Genomic DNA, 12390 nt, shown 5'->3' on the forward strand with positions numbered 1-12390 from the left:
CATATGTCACATTATATTTACTGATTTTCATGTGTTGTACCATCTTTCATGTTTGGAATGAACCCACCTTCCTCACAGTATATTATCTCCCTAGTGTGTTACTGAATGTGGTTTGCCAGTATTTTCGATGAGAAGTTTTTGCATGTATATTTACTAATAAAATTGGTCTGTATGTTTTTGGAAAAAAAAAAAAGATGGAATCTCACAACTTCTTTGCAGGCTCAAACTGCTGTCTTTCTGATCTCCTACTCCCCAGTATCTTGACTAACACTGTTAATTATTGAATAATACTGACCCATATTTCTTTTTAGGATATGCTTACGAGTTTAAAAGGAGATAATAATAATTTTTGTTTTTTTATATTATTTTAAAAGATCTCATAAAATACTTTAGTGTGAGCATATTGAATATAAAGAAGTCAAGAACATTAATATTTAGGGAGAAAGTCATTATAGATTACGATTGTAAGGAGACCAATTGCAGCTTTAAGAAAATAGTTATAATTACCTAATAACTAAAGAGATAATCCAGAGATTAATAAACATTGTTTTCTCTTGTGTTATACATCCTATTGTTCCATGTATTGACTTTGATTTTGGTTTCTTGCATATAGTACACAAGACCAGCTTCTGACATCAACATGCTGGGGGAAATGATGTTCGGCTCAGTTGCAATGAGCTACAAAGGCTCTACCTTAAAGATACACTATATACGGTGAGGTTGGCCACCTTCTGCTTGTGAGAAATAGTTTGGAAATGTTGACTCCTAAATTTAAAAACTCATTTCATTTCTCCTCTCTTTTTCAGTTCTCCTCCCCAACTAATGATTAGTAAAGTTTTCTCTGCTAGAATGGGTAGCTTCTGTGGAAGTACAAATAAGTAAGTGTGAGAATTTTCATTCCTTTCTTTTGTGGGGTGTCTGTTTCTGCATAGACTCCTTCTTTGAAGGACACAAGATATTTTGAGGGACTGGGAATGTGGCTTGGTGGGAAAGTGCTTGACTGTCATGCATGAAGCCCTGGGTTCGATTCCTCAGTACCACATAAACAAAAAGCTGGAAGTGGCTCTGTGGCTCAAGTGGTAGAGTGCTAGCCTTGAGCAAAAGAAGCTCAGGGACAGTGCCCAGGCCCTGAGTTCAAGCTCCAAGACTGGCAAAAAAAAAAAAAAAAGATATTTTAAAATGCAAAGCAGATGAACACAGGATTTACAGCACTTACTAATAACAGTGAGTGGGAAAAGGCCTTGACTTTCTCAGCTGGCCTTAAAACAAATAATTGGTTGCTTTTATCTTGGGTCACCATTTGTCATCCCCTATGTACCTACTGTCAGTCATCAAGTTTTACTTCTCTTGAAAATATAAAGGGGAAAAAGAAAATAGTTACATTAATGATTTTGTGCTATTCCCAGGTATTTATCTTTTTTGGGTGGGTAGGGGAGCTTGCATTGCTTTGTTACATGCTCAGACTGGCTTTTACTGGTAATCCTCTTGCCTCTGCCTCCCACATGCTGGGATGAGCAGGAACCACAAGTCTGGCTTATTCTATGTGTATAAAAATCTTACTTATTTCTCAATGATTGAAAGTACTTTCTGTTTTTTTTTTTCCTGATGAATGACACTAATGCATAACAGTGGTTGTCTGTATTTTCCAACTATCCTAAATAGTCAGTTTAGTCTTTGTGACTGGTGGGTACTTGATCCATGTAGTATTTTGAGTTTTGTTGATTTCCCAATTTTTTTAAACAGAACTTTTTTGCATTATGGGGCTTTGAACTTGGCTACATGCTTTCTTGACTTGTTTGTGCAGCTAGTTCTCTACCCTTTCAGCCATAACCCCAAAATTTTTGTTATTTTGAAGATGGAATCTCATAGATTTTTCTGCTTAGTCTGGTTTGAACCAAAATCTTCACGTGAGTAGCTAGGATTATGTTTGTTTTGCTTTTTTGTGTGTGTTAATGCCAATAAAACGTAAGTCCTTTGTGTGTGCTAGGCAAGCACTCTGAACTGAACTTTATACCTTTTTTTTTTTGTTTGTTTTTTAAAGTCAGTCATGGGGCCTGAACTGTGGGCCTGGGTTCTGTCCCTCAGCTCTTCAGCTCTACCACTTCAGCCACCGAGGCACTTGTGGCTTTTTCTGCTTATGTGGTGCTGAGGAATCGAACCCAGAGTCTCATGCATGTGAGACAAGCACTCTACCACTGAGCCACCTTCTCAACCCCTATATCTCTTTTTATGCTTCTTTGTAGACCAAGTATATGGAAGTGTCTAACTTAAACTCTCACTATATATCTGTTTGTATATGTTTGTGCGTTTTTAACTTTCAAGCAGAAATGCTTCCTGTGTTTTTTAAAATAAAATAATGAAGACTGTTACACTTTGATAAATTTAAAAGACATTCAAAATTATTGTAAATTTGTAGGGGTCAAATGAAGGTTTTTTTGTTGTGCTTAGTGGTGGGGTTTGAACTGAACCTTGTACCTTGCACTTGCTATGCAGGTGCTCTATTACCCCACCCCCAGCCCATGTTATTTTTATTATTGTTATAATCATCATACATTAGCTATACTAGGTTCAATTGTGCTATTTCTATGCATGTGTATGATGGTTTCCAGTCAATATCTCCTTCTCTATGCCTACCTCTTACTCCCCTCCCTCTTTCTAATATAATTACAGTAGATTTCATTGTTCTGTTTTCATACATGTTAACAATCTATTTTGATCATATTTATCATCTTTCATCCTTGTCAGCCCTACCCCTTTGTTTCTCTTTCCTGTTTTCCCAAAGCCCATATTGATCAACAGCTTTTATTGACGATTATTATGCTATTTTTATATGTGGTTAGAGTATATCTCAAAATATTTAACATTTATTTATTTATTTATTTTGGTCTGGTCATGGGGCCTGAACTCTGGGCCTGGGCGCTGTCCCTCAGCTCTTCAGCTCAAGGCTAGCGCTCCACCACTTGAGCCAGAACAACATTTCCAGCTTTTTTCTTTTTGCTTATGTGAGGAATCGAACCCAGGGCCTCATGCATGCAAGGCAAGCGCTCTACCACTGAGGCACCTTCCCAGCCCTGTTTTCTTTGTCTGTTTGTTTTTTCTTCCTCCCACCCCCTCTAATTTGGTACCAGTTCCAGGGCTTTAACTTAGGCTTCACACTCCAGTTAGCTTGTTTGCTTGTTCACTCACTCACTCAGGAATGGCACTCTACCATGTGGCTGTATCTCTAGCCCCCATGTTATTTTTTAATAATCTTAGGAAATTGAAAATATTTTCCACTGCATATCTCAGTACCATTCAGTCTTTGCTAACCCTTGCAACAAAATAATTTAGGCACCTATCTTTATCCACTTTATTTATCCTTTATTTTGGTCTCAAACTGTAGATATTCTGTCTAAGAGTATGAAGTGCTAGGATTATAGGCATACAGCACCATAGCTAGTTGATATTTCTTATGTATTTTTTCTGCCTCCCCCATATTTTATTACACTAGATTCATGTAATAAAATATCAGTCTCAGAATTAAGTAAAAGTTACTTTGACTTTACTATGCAATGTTTACCTCAAAAAATGTGATATTTAGTTTTTAAAAAAATATTTTTAAGGGCTGGAGGTGTATGTAGCTCATCTGGTAGAGTGCTAGCCATTTAGCAGAAGTGTCGGGTACCAAGTTTGCATCCTAATCTGAGACCTGAAAAAAAGGAAAACTGAAAACTTCTAATCTGCTTCCTTACATTTTTTATAAATTCAAAAGTTTTAGAAGTTGTGAAATCCATTTCATCATAATTTTAACTTATCTTCCTCCTGAAAAAAGTTGCTGAATTATTCATAGATGTTAGCCTAGAGTTAAAATTAATTTCACTTTGAAGATTTATTTGAAGTCCTTGAAATGAGTAGCAACATGTTGGGTGTCAGTTGTTAAGCAAAATATAGATGCGAATAGCAGTATTTTACTTTATTTATTTTTTAATTTTAGATGTCAGTTATTGAAGCAAAATTTAGACCCTTTATAGGATATGAAATGGATAGAATGTAGTTGTTTAGTATGCATTGGGTAACTTCCAAAAATCTTTCCTCCAACAAGTTTCCAGAAGTTGCCAATTTTATTTCCCTTGGTATATGTGACATTCATTTATAGAGAAAACCATTGTGTAGTGACTGGTTAATTGTCTATATTAGGGAGTGTATCTACTAGAAAGTAACTTTATTAGCCTTTTGATATCTTTGTTTTCTCTCTCCTCCCCACTCTGGATTTAGTTTGCAAGACAGCTTTGAGTACATCAACCAAGATTCTCATATAGGAAAACTGAACGCAAATCAGAATGGTTTGGGGCCTGGTCGTACTGGAAGTAACTTAGGTAAAATGAGACATAAAAATTTTTTTCTCTCTGAGTACCACTATTATGGGTGCGTTTTGCTTTATTTGAGTTTGTTGTGCTGTGTTGTTTTGATTTGTTTTTGCATTATCTTTAATCTATGTTTATTTTGTGTGTATGTGTGTACTTTGCCGTCTCCTGTGTGTTTCTGCTCTAGGTCTGCTACAGGCTTGCAGCAGCAAACTGCTGCAGGGGGTGGCTGAAGGAGGACCTCTCCGGCTCACCCGGAGTGCTTCTTTCTTTGCAGGTTTGTGTGGAATGCTGAGTACAGTGTGGCCCACACACATTAATCAATTCTATGCAGGTTCTTGTGGAAAAATCTACTTGTGCTCCTCTAGAAACCCAAGGGGCTCTCAGGATAAGAGATATTAGTTTCAAATGTATGTTTTGAAATGTCTGCCCCTAAATTTTTACTGTGAACATCTCTGTTAATACCACAGTATAAGCTGATTTTGATCTGAAATGAGCCCTTAGTGTTTCTAAGAGGATTATTTTTTCCTGACTTTTCTGAGCAGCTGCTGCTGCTGTGAACTCTTTTCCTTTACCACAGTGTCCATTATACATTTATCCACTTGCATCATTACATGCATGGAGTTTCTCTAAAAGTTACTCTTCTCTAAAAGAGCATGGGAGGTATATCTATTTATCGATCTATCTCTTTCTGTCTTTTATATTTAAGTAATAAGTACAATTTCTAGGTTCCTAATAGGTATAGTCATCTTAGTGTTTGGGTATTTTCTGAGATTTAACTGGCTTTGCCAGCTAAAACTAGCAAACATTAACAAGTGTGGGGATCTTCATTACTAATTTAAGGTTGTTAGTATGACAAATGTTTTTTATTTGTCGAGTTTTGTAGATGGAAATAGGTTGAGCGCCATAGTTATCTGACACTGTAATAAAACTGATGCCCTCCCAGCTTCTTACAGTGAGGCTACATGTTTATATCCGTAGAGTTGTGAAAATAACCATGCTTTAAAAGACATTGGCAACTTTCTGACAGGACTCTGGACTTCCTGTGTGGTATAAAAATCAATAGAGAAACTTTTCATCTATCTTCCAGCTCAGTAAATATACAGCTTAATTCAATCTAAAGCCTTCCTAGAAAACTATGATACTTAGGCATGAATTTTCAAAATTCATGAGTTTTTCCTATTAACTGTACAGTACTATTTTATATGGCATATATGGGAAACAAGTGAAGGAAGGAATGCTTGAACTGAATATAAATATTTTCTATCTGCCAAGAGGAGAGTCATAAGCACAGAAACATTTTTTGCGTGTATGAAATATTCTCTTTCAAGAGTTGAATATCATTCAAAAATGTCTATGTGCTCCAGTAGAACAAAGACAGATTCTTTTGTTTCCTTCTTTCTCTAATCCTTTTTATGTATTTAATTTAAACTTAGTCCAAATAACTAATCTCCTTTGAAGTATGAAAATTAACTGTGGCTTTAAAAACATATCTCTTACTTTGGAAAGCCTAGTAACATGTTTTCCTTGTACTTGTATCTTAGCACATAGCACACCAGTTGATATGCCAAGCAGAGGACAGAATGAAGACAGGGACAGTGGCATTGCTCGATCAGGTATTTCTTCATACTTATTTAACTAATACTGCAGGCCATCCACTTATGTGTAGAATTGGGAAAGGAGAAAATAGGTAAGTATCTGTGTATCTGTATCTCTGTCTCTGTCTTTGTCTCTGTCCTCTCTCTTCTCTCTCCTATCCTTCTCTCTCTTCCCTCTCTTATTGTTCTTTTCCCTCTGCCCCTCTTTTCTCCTCCCTTCTCTTCCCCTCCTTTTCCCTTTCCTCTTTCTTTCCCCTCTCCTCCTGTCTTTCCCCTTCTCTCCCTTCCCCACCCCTAATTATCCCTCTCTTCTTCTCCCTTCTTTCTTCTTTCCTCTCTTCCCTCTCTACTTTCTCCTCTCCCCTTCTCTCTCTTCTCTCTCTCCTGTCCCTTCTACTCTCTCCTCCTTTCTTCTCTTCTTTTCTCCCCTCTACTCCTTTCCCCTCCCCTCCACTGCTTTCCCCTCCCCTCCATTCCCTCCCCATCCTCCCTCCCCACTCCTCCTTTCCTTTCTCCTTTCCCCTTCCTCTCTCCCTTTCTTCTTCTACCTTTTCTCTTCTCTTTCCCCCTTTCCTTCTTTTCCCACTTTCTTCCTCCTCTTCTCTTTCCCCCCTCTCTCCTTTCTACTCCATATTCTACCATATTCTAAGGTAGTTCTATGTGTCCAAATATGTGAACTTTTCATGTATGACTTGTGGAAATATTAATGCATATACATTTTAAAAATCTAATACCCAAATTAATGAGTCTAGTGTATACTGGGAGATTTCTCTCCAGATAGGGAAAAATATAATCTTACTGAATCTGTTTGGTATGTATACACACATACACACATCACTTAAAGTATATTTAAGTGTAGTTAAAATATTTTGGTTTAAATGGATCAGTTTCATGTCCACAGTCATTTCTGTGAAGTTGAGTGGGAAACCTTTGATCAGAAATAGACCCATATCATTTTCACTCACAGCACCTTTTATACAAATAAAATCAGAAGAAATAAAAGATAATTTATGTTGTGCTAAGTATACTGGTTTTACTTATATTTGGTGATACTGAGGATAACATTATCATTCCTTATGGTAACAATAAACTGAACTTTTGCACTTCATCAGTGACTGAGTATGTTCTGAAGACTATACCATCCCTAGGCTCAGCTTTCTGTTCTTGGGGGCTTATGTGGGCAGGACTGGCCCTGGAATAGTTGTGGTTAATGCAAAGCAACAAAATGTAGGTTTCCTCATGAGTCATAGAGTGGGAAAGAAGCTCTGTAGCCTAAATAGATGACCCTTAGTGAAAATTCCTACCATAGTGGCTGATGGGATTCATTATGTTTAGCTTTTATGGTGACTCTTTACTCAATAAAGAAAGAGGGATTCATAGGGCTTTACTAGTCTGAGCATTCTTGCTTTATTTGTGCATGCCCTTATTGGACAAAAGATTTAGAGATTTTGAGGGAACTAAGATCAACAAAAACATTATTGGAAAGAAATTCTCATTTTCCTTGTCCGTGTTGTACAGGTTAAAATCTTATTTGTGTGATCTTCACATCTACGTCTCTTAAACTAGTTTTCTAATTGGTAGAGAGTGAGGGAGAGTGTGACCCCACTGGATTCTAATGTGACCTCAGGGAGCGGGGAAGTGACTGCCTCCAAGTGTATCAGTTACCTACATGTCACAGATACTGAGCAGAGCCTTAGCCAAGAGGAGGGAGGAGTCGGCTCCACTTTCCCAGGGTGGACCTTACACTGGGTAGGGGAGGAACAAGGTGGGCTTCCTAAGTTGGCCAGAAAATAATTTGAAAAAACAGAAAGGAGACTGGCTTGGAATATTACAGTGATCAGTCTGGGTTGAGGGTTACTGTTAAGGCACCAAAGCAGAGTGCACCCAGGCTTCTTCATCAGCTGTTCTGATGAGGAGCAGAAAGGGAGGAAAGGGTGGGGGTGTCAGCAATCAAACATCACAACATGGTTCCCCACGTAGTAATGCAGAATGATAGTCCATTAGTTCCTGAACGAGTTACTGACTTAACTGATGGAGTACTTGATAGAGAACAATAGGAATGAAAAGGGTACTGATATTTATGTTCCTTTGCAGTACTAGGAATTGAACCCAAGAGTCTTGCCCATGCTCTGTCCCAAGCTCTCTGGTAGTCTCAAGCACTGTTTCTTCATGGGTAAAGGCATGGCACCTGTTCACTTGCACATATGCACACAGACTGAAAGCTTGAGCTCAGCATGTCAATCTTGTTACTACAACCTGTGATCCTGTTAGAACATGAAAGGGTGAAAGGTCTCTGAGGAGCAGCTGGGTCATTTCCCATCTACTTGTTTTATCTTCCCTTGGGAGGCTGTCATAAGCCCTCCAGGGTTCTTTGAAGGTTTGAGGTCCTGTCCTATTCCTTCTAACCAGGCTGCAGAATGCAAAAATTCTTAGCTGCATAGCAGGTGACAGTTGCTCACACCTATAATCCTAGCTACTCAGGAGGCTAAGATCTGAAGATTGTGGTTTGAAGCCAGCCAGGTAGAAACATTTGTGAGATTCCAATTAACTGCCCTAAATAAAAAGCCACAAGTGAAGCTTTGGCTCAAGTGGTAGAGCACTAGCTTTGAGGAAAAGCTCAGTATGCTTTCCTTCTTTTTTTTTTTTTTGGTCAGTCCTGGGGCCTGAACTCTGGACCTGGGCGCTGTCCCTCAGCTCTTCAGCTGAAGGCTAGCACTCTACCACTTGAGCTGCAGCCCCACTTCTGGCTTTTTCTGCTATGTGGTGCTGAAGAATCAAATCCAGGGCCTCAGGCATGCAAGGCGAGCACTCTACCACTGAGCCACCTTCCCAGCCCCTACTTTCCTTCTTAAGGAATATTTTCTTGGCTGGGCAGGAAGATTGAGTCAGTCTGGCTGCATTATCAAGACTGTGCCAATTTTTTTTCTTTTCTATGCAGAAATATACATGAGAAAAATTGGAGTTTCACTCTATGTTGATCTAACTGGTAGAACCTTACCTATGTTTCTTTTTCATATATTTACTTCATAAATATAGCATAAAATTTACTACTGTGTTTGTGTGTGTATGTTGTATGTATGTACACCAGTCTTGGGGACTTGGGGTCCTGTCCTTGAACTTTTTTGCTCAAGGCTAGTGCTCTACTACTTGAACCACATCTCTCCTGGGTTTTTTTGTTGTTGTTGTTTTTTGTTTTATTGTTTTGTTTTTTTTTTTGTTTGATGGTAAGAGATTCTCAAGGACTTTTCTGCCTGTGTTAGCTTTGAACCTCAATCCTCAGATCTCAGCTTCCTGAGTAAACTAAGATTACAAATATGTGCCATTGGCATCCAGAATCACATAACCATTTTTAATGTAGACTTCAGTAGTACTAAATATATTCATAATGTCATACACATGCAGTTACATAGACTTACTTATACTTTTAAATTTTCTTTGCAGCCTCACTAAGCAGCCTTTTGATCACACCTTTCCCCTCTCCAAGCTCCTCTACATCCTCTTCGAGCAGTTATCAGCGCCGCTGGCTTCGAAGTCAGACAACAAGTTTGGAAAATGGCATCATTCCAAGGAGGTGAGTTGCAAATTTCCTCTTGCTGTAGGCAGTTTAATGTACTTAGAGTAACCATCCATGCCTGTTGTCAACGGAAAAAGAACTGATCCTGTGCTTAGCTTCAGCTTAGCCTGAAAACTTACCAGTTAGAACTTCAAAAGAGGGAATGAATTAAAACAGAAACGTTGAGTAATACTTAGGTAGTTGTACCATGTGTGTAGTAGACTTGATGTTAAAATGCACATACTATCTTTTAAATCTGGATACCTTTCAGATGTAGCTCTGTAAGTTAGGAGAAGTAAAACAAATCTCTTCTTTGGTTTCCCTGTGCTACTTGAAAATATATGACAAATATATAACATATATTTTTCTGATTGTATTAGAAGCATATTCTCTTTGTATAACTTAAAATTTTAAACTAAACAAATATCAATATGAGCATAGAGACACATTAAAGTATTTTATACCCTCATTTCAGTTGATTTTACAATTTGAAGTTTATGTGTGATGTTAACACCAGTACCTTCCAAGGGTTTGAGTTATTCCAAGGAATTGAGTTATTAGGTTTACTAGTAATCACAATGTATAGGGATCTGTAAAGATGTAAAGATGGTTCAGTTATGTTTTGAACTTACGTAGTTGGTAGACTATTAGGGAAGATACAAATAATGGCACAGTTAGATGTGAATTGTAAGATGGTGAAGGGAAGAGCAAGATAGAAAGAAAAATTGACAGTGATAGTTCACTGGGCTGCTTGCTATTTGGTTGGTGGACTTGGAGTGGAATGACTGAGAATTTTGAATCTAATGTGACAACAAATCGCAGCTCTTCCCCTCTTTCATTGTGTGATGAAAATTATTATGTGGATTCTATGTGTTGCTTCCTCATCTTCATCAGGATAATGTGATAAAGCAAATCCTGTGACTAGCAAGAATATGGGTATAGTTGACAAAATTGGCCAAGAAGATACTATTGGTATAATTATTACTTGAGTTGGCACTACAACCATCCAGTTGGTATTATGACAACCTCTATGATAACAGACAGATCTGGAAACTTTTTGCTTTAGACATCTCTACTATAAATATGCTTTGAATTGCTTCAGGTTTGCATCAAAAGTAGACTATGGCCTTTCTCAAACTCCTGAAATTTTTTAGAATTTTAACTTGAACAGAGACCTGGCCATTGGGAACTAATGAATCTCTTATGAACTACCTAAATTATTATTTTATATTTATAAAACCTGGAAAGCCAGGCATGCAGAGGCTCACACCTGTAATCTCAGCTACTCAGGAGGTGGAGATAAAGATTGAGGATCAAGGCTAGCACAAGCAAAAACTTAACAAGACCCTGTCTTAACTAAAAGCCAGGTATGTGATTCATACCTGTGATCCCAGTTAAGTGGGTGGATGTAAGTAGGAAAATTATGGTCTGAGGCCAGCCCTCAGAAGACCCTACCTGAAAAGCAGCAAAACCTGAAAAGTACCTAAAACCAAAAATGGAGTGAGCACATGGATCAAGTGATAGAACACCTAGCAAGTATAAGGCCCTAAATTCAAACACAATATTGCTCTCTCTACCTCTAAAAAAATCCTGGGAATGCACTCAGGACTGGTTACATCATTTATGGGGCCAGGACAAAATGAGAAGGCCAGGCCCTTTGCTCATAAAGCAGCAAAAATGCGACTAAAGATAACAAAGGAGGGGGTAACAATGCTTGATAGGAAATGTACTCATTACCTTACTCATGCAACTGTTACTCCTCTGTACTTTACAATAAAAATTAAAAAAATATAATATGTAAGGCTTTGTCTTTAAAAAATACCTTAAGAGCATAAGCATATAAATCTAAAAATAACAGTTCTGGTATTTTAAAAAACATATAGTAGCAAATATGGACCAGCATAAGGTTTTTTGAGGCCTTCCTAAAGATTCATTTGTTACATTATTAAAATTTACACTTAAAACTGGGAAAAAAATTGAAGGAAGAGGTGACACCGTTTAAAAAGAAATAGCTTGGCGCTGGTGGCTCACACCTGTAATCCTAACTCCTTAGGAGGTTGAGATCTGAGGATTACCGCTCAAAGCCAGCCTAGGCAGGAAAGGCCATGAGACTTATCTCCAATAAACCACTAGAAAACCGGAAGTGGTGCTATGGCTCAAGCAGTAGAGTGCTAGCTTTGAGCTGAAGAGCTGAGGGACAGAGTTCAAGCCCCACAACTGCCAAATAAATAAATAAATAAACTCATTACCTGACATATAACTGTAACCCCTTGGTATATCAAGAAACAAGCAAAAAATAAAATAAAATTTATACTTTTAGCAGGTTGCTTTTCAGTCCATACTAAGAACAATGTTAGTTGCTCCTAACAGCTTCAAAGTGGCCAATACCTTTTAATAATTTTTTACTTAGATATTTATCTTTCTACCAATTCAGAGTCCAGTATTAAGGGAGCTTTATGAACTATGAAGATTATTGGGATAAATTTCTGATACAGTAGAAATTTCAGTACACCTGATCAGGTGGTTCTTATGGGATAGTTTCTCCCAAAGGATTTTGGTTTTTATAAAGATCCATTTTGTATAAGTCTGAATTTCATTTTAGATGAGTATAAATTTTAATATCTGGCTAATTAATGTTTTCTTGACATTTCTTGTAATTTCTGAATATCTTAAAAACTAAAAAGTGTCCACATGAGTTTTATAATTAAGAATGCCTGCTGATGTGTTATATCATTGATTCTATCACATTCTTCAAATATGTGGAAATATTCATTGCAAAATGGTCTTCATTAGTAGTAATAATTTGGTCACTTAAAGAATCTTTGGATGGGGCTGGGAAGGTGGCTCAGTGGTAGAGCACTTGCTTGCATGCATGAGGCCCTGGGTTCGATTCCTC

General features: G+C 37.7%; 1 protein-coding gene across 1 annotated transcript in view; it reads left to right on the top strand.

Annotated features, from left to right (window-relative positions):
* The window catches only part of Fnip2 (folliculin interacting protein 2), a 146151-nt gene that overhangs the window by 85815 nt on the left and 47946 nt on the right, over positions 1-12390 (top strand). The window contains exons 4-8 of the mRNA XM_013029849.1: positions 614-714; positions 807-878; positions 4255-4355; positions 5888-5959; positions 9383-9512. Coding sequence (XP_012885303.1) covers positions 614-714; positions 807-878; positions 4255-4355; positions 5888-5959; positions 9383-9512 — 476 coding nt within the window. The remainder of the gene's footprint in view (positions 1-613; positions 715-806; positions 879-4254; positions 4356-5887; positions 5960-9382; positions 9513-12390) is intronic.

Source organism: Dipodomys ordii, unplaced genomic scaffold (genome assembly GCF_000151885.1).
Source record: "Dipodomys ordii isolate 6190 unplaced genomic scaffold, Dord_2.0 Scaffold123, whole genome shotgun sequence".
NCBI lineage: Eukaryota > Metazoa > Chordata > Mammalia > Rodentia > Heteromyidae > Dipodomys > Dipodomys ordii.